General features: G+C 57.7%; 1 protein-coding gene across 4 annotated transcripts in view; it reads right to left on the bottom strand.

The window, feature by feature from the left end:
- Positions 1-6: 6 nt before the first annotated feature.
- The window catches only part of KMT5C (lysine methyltransferase 5C), a 17,398-nt gene continuing 8,896 nt past the window's right edge, over positions 7-8,508 (bottom strand). For all 4 annotated transcript variants that reach the window (XM_014517290.2, XM_006014945.3, XM_025196719.1 and 1 more), the window contains exons 5-10: positions 8,432-8,485; positions 7,927-8,090; positions 7,349-7,368; positions 6,823-6,959; positions 5,183-5,367; positions 7-3,190 (exon numbers count right to left, since the gene is read on the bottom strand). In XM_014517290.2, coding sequence (XP_014372776.1) covers positions 2,334-3,190; positions 5,183-5,367; positions 6,823-6,959; positions 7,349-7,368; positions 7,927-8,090; positions 8,432-8,485 — 1,417 coding nt within the window. In that variant the 3' untranslated portion in view covers positions 7-2,333. The remainder of the gene's footprint in view (positions 3,191-5,182; positions 5,368-6,822; positions 6,960-7,348; positions 7,369-7,926; positions 8,091-8,431; positions 8,486-8,508) is intronic.

The following is an 8,508-nucleotide window of genomic DNA, read 5'->3' as shown; positions in this document are numbered from 1 at the left end:
GGTTGGGCACCTCTCCCCTCTGTCATTGCCTTGCCCTGTGCTGGGGTCTTGGTTCTAGCCAGGCTGGGAAGCAAATGGTCCCTGCCTGCTGGGCCCTGAATTCAGCCAGGGCCTGGGGGTATGCACTGATTTGGGGATGCAGCCGGGTAGCAGCAGGGGATGAGGGGTGGCTGTACCCCCAGGGCTGTGTGGGGCCTTAGAAATAGCACCGCCTCCTCCTGTGAGGTAGGTACATATGAAACCCATCATACAGATGGGGAAACTGAGGCACAAGAGAGGAGAAGCAACTCAGCCCTGGACCAAAGGAAAGCCAGGGAAAGGACCAAGATGTACTGGTATGCTAGCTTCCCCCCACACCCTATCCCACTATTGCCCTGCTTGCTTCCCAGGGAAGGACCCAGGTGTCCAGGGCTCCCAGCCCCCACTCCACAATTCTACTGCCTTTTTAACCCAGACTAAGACAGGGAAAGTACACACTAGGGCTGCAATGCACTGCAAACAGAGGCAGATCAGAGATCCTCATCCTGTACCCCTCACCCCGCCCCTGCCTTCCCAGTGAGGAAGGGGGCTCGCTAGCAGGGGGGCAGGAGGAAGGAGACACCTGAACCACAGAAAAATCCCTTGGAGAACTGAATTCTCTTCCCCTCCCTGTCTCTGGCCTCTGTAGAGCAACCTGCCCCTTCCTGGTGTACCTGGGTGAGCCCAGGGGCTGGAAAAACCCCCATGAAAACTGTAGCTCCCCTGCTCCCCCAGTCCCTGACTCTGAGCACTGGAGAGATGGCAGTGAGCACCAGGTTCAGGATAAAGATACTGTGGTCAGAAAGCAGGAGACCCAGGAGAACCAGATCCTTGCCTGGTAGAAATCATATGCCCCCAGGGGGGATGGGGCACAGGTAGGGAACACAGGAGTCCTGTCACCAGGGAATACGTCTGTCCTGTGCTCCCCTGAAGGGAGGGGCTGGCTGTAGCTGCCATACCAAGGGTGGCTTCTCCTGGCCCTTCCTGCCTGGGCACAGGGGCTGCCCCATGGGAGGGAGGGGAGCAAGGATTGACAAGGACCCTACCTATACCCATGACAGCCATGCCCCCGGCCATGACCCGAGCTTGGACACAGCATGACCCATGCACCTACAAGGCCCAAGCCTGGGGAAACGCAAGGGGAGACATTTCTACCAGGGATCACCAGGTGGCCCCAATCTGGACAACCCACCTAGAATAAGAAGCGGGCATCACCTCAGCACAGCTGGGTTACTAAGGATATCCATGCACCTGGTGCTGGTGTGCCCGGTGCAGGTTGGGGACAGTAGCACAGAAATGCTGCGAGCATATTCATAGTTGGTAGGGTCGGAAGGGACCTTAGCAGATCATCAAGTCCGACCCCCTGCCGTGGCAGGAAAGGGTACTGGGTCAAATGACCGCAGTCAGGTGTTCACTTAGCCTTCTTTTAAATACTCCCAGGGTAGGAGCCAGCACCACTTCTCTTGGAAGTTGGTCTTTTTTGCTAGTTGAATAAAAGGACCACCCCCACCCTAGTAACTCCCCCCATCCCACCCCCAGACTCCACACAGGAGACTGCAAAGCCCACTCTGACCTATCTAAATTGCCCTGAGGGAAAGGCTCTGGCCCCATCTCCCCACCCCCGAGCCAGCCAGCACCCCATGGAGGGGAAACCCCTCCCCCCCCCCAAAAAAATTTCCAACAGCACCCTATGGGCATCCAGCCATTCAGCTGCTGTGCCCTCAGAGTTGCCTGTAGCATAAAAAAGTGTCCCGGTGAAACCAGATGCCTGGCAAAGATATGTATCAAAACACTCCAGCTGACCCAGGTCCCCCCACAACAGTCCTTCTGCCCCCCAATATGAATTCATCCCAAGACAAGAACCCCTGGAGTGCGGGGCGGGGATCAAAGAAAGACCCCCGAAACAAAGGTAGTATGAAATAACAAGGGAGATACAGGGGTGATACACACACACACACACACACACACACACACACACGGGGAATTGGACTGACGACTTGCCAACAGACTGGTGTTATATGGCTTGGCCTCAGGGCTCCAGTCTGGGGTGCAGCAGAGGGACTGTGTGGGTGTATTTGTGTTACCTAAAAAAACAGGTTGTGGGGCCCAGCCCCATATTAAAAATGGAGGCTCTGAGAGGCCAGTGAAGCAGAGGGGGAGCTGCTTCATGACTCTGGCCAGGGAAAAGGGGGCTCCACACCCCTCCAGAACTGGAGACACTGAGGGGAAACCAGAGGGGTGTGAAGGGGGCTGGGTGGTCTCCCCCTACCACACAGAACAGCACAGCAGTGGCCCAGCTGTTACCTGAGGCCCAGTCAGGCCGCCTCCTCGCTGGCTGCTGAGGCCAGGTCCAAGTCGATGGAGCCGTGGCTCACCACCAGCCGCAGGCGCTTGGCAGGGGGAAAAGGTTGAAAGGTCACCGTCCGCTTGGGGTCTCCGCTGGGAGCTGAGGCCTCCTCTGGCTCCGTCCTGCTCATGGCTGGCTGGGGAGGCTGCTCCGTCTTCTCCAGCCTCACATGAGCATACAAGGACAGCTTAGGGTCTGGCAGGGGATGGGGGTTGGCCCTTCCTGCTGCAGCAAGTGCCTCCAGGGGCCAAGCAGGACAGGAGGCCACAGCTTTTACCATGCTTCGAGTACGGCAGAGAAGCTGAGGGGCTAATGGGCAGTGCCCCACAACACCCCCAGGGGGTACCACATCCCTGCTGTGGGGCACAGCCCCTGGTGAAGCTTCCCCTGGGGTACTGCTAACTCCCAGCATGGGGGGACCAATCCCAGGGCCCTGCCCTCGGTCCTGGGAGGCCAGAACCCTCGTGTCCCCCAACTCCACACAGAAGACGCGAGTCAAGCTGGGAGTCTTTAGCCTTAGGAGGTCCAGTGATCCAAGAGAGGAGGGGATGGAAGGCTCTGTGCTGCTGGGAGGATGCTGGTAGAGGGCAGGGTGATGCTCTAGGGCTTCAGAGCTCTGTGCCACAGCGGTCTCAGGGGCAGAGGCACCAGGAAGGCAGCGTACCAGAGAGACAGCCAGCTCCTTCCTCAGCCGGCAGCCCCTGCCTATACCCCTGCAAGCAACGCAGTTGTGCAGAGGGATCCGCAGATGCCTGAGTGCTTGAAGCTGTGGGAAGCAAGGCAAGGAGGGTGTCCAGCCAGGCTGGAGCTGACAGGCACGGAGAGCTGCAAGGGAAACCAAAAAAGAGGCATCAATCACCAGCCCAGTGCTCAACCCAGCTGGGATGCAACTAGCTCCAGGGTCGGGTGCAGTAGGGATGCTGCTACACGTTCAAATGCAAACTGAATAGAAACCAACTATAGAGTTGTTTCACGTTTTCAAGCAGCTGCTTTATAGCTGGTCAGCTTTTTGTATAGCTGGAAAGTAACTGTTACCATGCAATAACAACTTTGCACATGTGGCTGGTCTAAATTTATTGCACAATTCACCAGTTAACTGTGTTAATATATGTAATGTGTAACAGGGGCCTAGGGAACTGCTCTGACAGGCACCCCTTGCCCCAGCGGGGATGCAGCCACCTCTGCAGTGCGACATACTGGGAGATTGTTCATAGTAGAACCCCTAGCCTGGCACTACAATGGAGCCACCCCTTGGGTGGGGCATATTTGACAGCTGGTTATACAGGGATTCTAACTCAGTGCTGGGTTGCAGCTATCCCTGGGGCTGAATGAAGCAGCTGTTTGACAATCAAATAGATTAGGACAGGGAGGGCTCATTGGGCCCAGCTCAGCCCCAGTGGGTGCTGCTCAGGGACAGGGTCATTCCCTGCTTTACCTGTGACAGGTTCAGGTGTGATGTCTCCTGTTGTGTCAGGGCTGACAGCTGTTTTACCAAGAGGTTAGACAATGGCTTTTTACAGGATGGTTTGAACAGGGCTGGTCCTGCCTCAGGCAGGTTAGACTAGATAACCTCCAGGGGTCCCTTCCAGCCCTGCTTCTCTGTGATTCTATGATACATTGGTCATGAACAAAGACGCAAAGAAGACTAGACTAGGGGTGTCAAATTAATCCAGGCCCATGGGGCTGCTGGCCTGGTCTGTGGGCTGGACCAGAACTGCCCCCCTTCAGCAGTGCCTTTGATGCTAGGTCCTGCCTGCACTGGCCCCAGGGCTGGCACCAGGCATGTGCTAACTACAGTGTGAAGACCAAGAACTGTAGATGGCACAGGGGACCCAAGGGCACACACTGTATGAGGTGCCCCACTAGACCAGCCCTGTGCACTGGCTGTGGGCACGGCCTGATCTGGACTGACCCTGGAGCCATGTAGCATGCACCCCAAACCAACCCCCTGTGCTTGATTGCATGGTGCTGGGGCTGGGTCCAGCCCACACACCCCATGCAGGATGTGGGGCCAGGGCTGACATATAGGGTTGGGGCAGTGACCCATAGGCTGGATCACACAGCTCCATGGGCCACACATGGCTCACAAGCCATATATTTGACACCCCTGAACTAGACTGAGGCCCCTGGCACACGTTACGCTTACGGTGCAATTAACTAGTTAACTGCGTCTTAGGTAGTGACCTGGCCATATGATAAACAAACTATAAAATCATCAATCAAAAAACATATCATAACTTCGTGGTTGATTCCTATCATGCCATTATGTGCATGTGTGGCCAGTCCAGGGCTCCCAGCCACAGGGAAGGCAACTGGGAGCCCCATAAGCTGATCCAGGCTCCCAGAGGTGGCCACATCATGTGCCCCAGAGGCCAGGAGCTGGCAGCTGTCTCACAAATGGTGTGGCCCTTTAGCCAGGAGCCTGAATCAGCTGATGGCTCCCAACCTCAACAGTACACAGTGTGCCCTTGTGGCTGGGAGCTCCATCAGCTGTGGGAGCTTGCTACTTGCTGGTGCAGGGTGAACCCGAGATCATGATCCCAGGCTTCCTTTGCACCACCAATGAGGTGCAATAGGACTTGATGCCATGCATGTGTGGCAGGAGGATTGTGGGATGCCACATCAAACCCCATTGTGCCTTTAACTGTAGGGGGCCTACAAACCAGCCAGGACTCAAGAATGGAGTTCTTTAGGACAGCCATGATGAAGTGAGAGCACCCCCTGGTGCCAGGCTGGGCACTGGCATGAGCACAGACACAGGCTGTTCCCCGCAGCAACCACCTGAGCCTCCCTTGGTTCCCCCATATGGAGCCTTACCGCGGAGGCGGTCCCTCCGGCGCCGGGCCCTACGCGCTGCCTTGGCACCAGGCTGCACCTTCTTGGAGACCCGGCCCTTCCAGCGCTGTAACCGTCCGTCCGTCTCACGGAGTTGGTATTTCTCTTGGGCTGAGGTAGCTTGAGAGGGGTCCTTCTGCTGCTGCCGGAAGGCGCCTTCCCCCTTCCTGTGGGAGCCAATGGAGAAAGAGTGAGAAGTAGAATGAGGGTCCCCAGGCCCCTCTGCTCTAACCCTGCTGGCCCACACTCCCTGCCCAGAGCTGCACTAGAACCCAGACATCCCAGCTCCCATGCTTTCATCCAGGGATGCTTGATCTCCAGCCCGCAAGCTGAATGTAGCCCATGGAGCCAAAGGTATCCAGCGTGCGGGCTCCCCAGGATTGGGAAACTTGATGGCAGGGGAGCTATGGCAATAAATATAGCCACCTTCCCCTGTTGCCTAATTCCCAAACCCTGAGCCCTGCACAGCATATTGGGGCTGGGTCATACCCCTTCTACCCACCTCTGCAGCTGGATGGGGCCAAGCCACACCCCTGTTCCTCCTGGAGTTGGGTTAAGCCCCCTCCCCCCACTGTGGGGAATTCCCCTTCCTCCCCCCTCTGGGACTAGGTGGGGCAGAGCTGGGCCATGCCCCCACCCAGCAAGAGGCTGGGCTACTATGTTCCCCCCTTTCCCTCCCCACTCATATGGCCAGGATGGAGCCAGGATGCCCCCTGCCCCACTCTGCATGGCCAGATGGGGCTCTGCCATGACTGCCCTGTGCTGGATCCAGACCAGATGGATCTGGCCCGCAAATGGCCTGGCCACTGCCCATCCAGCCTGCTGGCCAAAAACATTGCACACCACTGCTTTGATCAGACACCCTGCCCCCACACAGAGCTGGGATAGAACCCAGGAGTCCCAGCTCCCATGCTTTAACCCAGGGGTACTCAACCTCCAGCCCATAGGCCAAATGTAGCCCATGGAGCAATTAAACATAGCCTGTGGGACTCCACACGTGCTGAGGGAGCAGTGGCAATATCACCGCCTTCCCCTGCTGCCGAATTCCCAAGCTCTGCATGTTGTGTCAGAGCTAAGCCCCCTCCTCTCTGCACAGCCAGACTAGGGCTATGCCCCCTTTCTCCCAAGGGGCTGAGCTATGATCCCTGTCCCCACATAGCTGCATCAGAGCTAGGTCATACCTCCTATCTCCGCTGCAGGGCTGAGTTGGGACTAGGATAAGCCCCCTTCCCCCATGCAGCTGGATCAGGGCCAGGCTTCCCCCCCCACTCTCCTCCATGCAGCAGATGGGCCCCGTCATGCCCACCCTGGGCACTGGATCAAGACCACTGGCCAGATCCAGCCCAGGTGCTGTCCATCCAGACCACTGGGCAAAAACATTAAGCACCACTGCTTTAACCCAGACTCAACTCCCCCACCCTGAGCTGGGATAGAAGCCAGGAGTCCTGGCTCCTCCCAGGCTCTGCAGTCATCAGCAGGGTGCTCCTGGTGTCCAGAACATCCCAGCTCTTAGGCATCTGGGAGCTCCAAGCATGATCTGGGGGTTACTAAGCAGACAGAATGGAGCGTCTTCCCCCACATGCCCAGCCCAACCCTTGCCCTGTAACCCTGCCCATGCCCACCTCTCACAGGTGCAGCACTCGCACAGTTCATTGTTATCCCCAAAGAAACCATCACCGTAGAAACAAGTGATCTCATCCTGGGGCTCGATGTCCCGTAGCACCTTCACACAGGCCGTGTTTCCCTCAGTTGGGACAAACTGACAAGGGAGGAGAGAGATGGACACAAGCGTCACCAGGATGGCATGAGGCAGGCACTGGCCAAGGACTCCCCAACACACCGGGGGGGGGGGGGTGTGTGTGTGTGTGTGGCTGGGGGGGGGGATGATCCGCTTTCCCCAGCCCCTGGGACTGGGAAGAGATACCCCACAGCTCTGGGATATCAGTTAAATAGGCACCCACCCAATCTTCTCCTAGAGCTGGTTCACAGCACCTTCCCACCCTCCTCCGCACCCCCCGCCCCCAACCCACCAGATTCCTCTCCCAAAGCTGGGATAGGACCCAGGTGTCCTGGCTCTCAGCTCCCCTGATCTAACCCATCTGCCCCCACAGCAGAGCTGGACATACAGTCCAAGGTCACGTGACTTACCTTACAGTTTGGCCTGCAGTCTAGGAGGTTCCATAGGGGGATAACAGGGAGAAAGAGAGAAACAGACAAACAGACACCAGATAAGGAGGTCAGATGGCTGCTTCACCCCAGTGTCTGGGTGAGAACATCTACCAGTGGGATTGCTGAGGCATTCAGTAAGCTGGATGGTGCAGAGAAACAGGCCCAGCTACCTTGGAACAAAGCCCAGTGCTCTAAACCTCTTCTCCTCCAGGGGGTACTGGCCCTGATCCAGCCCCAGGATCAGGGAAGGGGAACAGTGGCTGAAGCAGGGGATGACGCTCCCACTTTCACACTGGTGCCCTGTGGAACCCTAGGGGTGGAGGGGGATAGAACCACAAAGACCCCAAGCCCCACTCAGCCCCCATGAGGGCATCTTCACACAGCAGAACAAGGAGCCTCTGTATGGGACTGTATCTCCAGAGTGATAATGGCAGGGAGCTACGGGTTGAGAGTGAGGGGCACCAGTACAGCTGGGGAGGGGGGCAAAGGCCAGGTGGGCAGGGGACTGTGGGTTGGGAGTGAAGAGCACCAGGCAGACTCTGCCCCACCCCCCGCACCATGGTTGATGAAGGCAGCAGGCCCCAGCCAGAGCTGGGCACAGCGCTTGCGCGTCGAGTACATGATGCTGAAGTCATTCTCGCCTGCACGCAGTAGGCTCTCATCCGGCTCTGTCAGTTCTGCAATGCAGCCCACCAACAGCTCCAGCTTGTCGTTCTTCCTCCTGAGGGGATGGCGAGGTGTCAGCCAGGACCCCCGGCCCAGGGCTTACTGTCCCTTCCCCGCTTCAGAAAAGAAGGGATGCCCCTCCTGGAGCGGGAAGGTAACTGATTCCTTGCTCAGCTCCAAAATGCAGCTGCCTTGGAGGTAAGGGGAAGGGGCTGATTCTACAGGAACCTCCCCACCCAGCACTGAGATGCAGCCACTTCTAAGGTGGGAGCAGGGGCTGTTGATACAGGGACCCCCTCCCCCTTTCCCATGGCTGGGATGATGTAGCCACCTCAGGGAGGGGAAGGAGGGGGGAGTTCAGGCCTGGAAGTGACTTGTCTAGACCGAAGGCCTCACCATGACTTGGTGGAGACCACGCGGGCCCCATTGGTCTCCAGGGAGTAGCGGCTGGCGGGCGGGGGTCGGGAGCCACC

This window comes from Alligator sinensis, unplaced genomic scaffold (assembly GCF_000455745.1).
Source record: "Alligator sinensis unplaced genomic scaffold, ASM45574v1 scaffold647_2, whole genome shotgun sequence".
NCBI lineage: Eukaryota > Metazoa > Chordata > Crocodylia > Alligatoridae > Alligator > Alligator sinensis.
The sequence above is the reverse complement of the archived record's forward strand: the minus strand, read 5'-3'. Positions and strand labels throughout refer to the sequence as shown.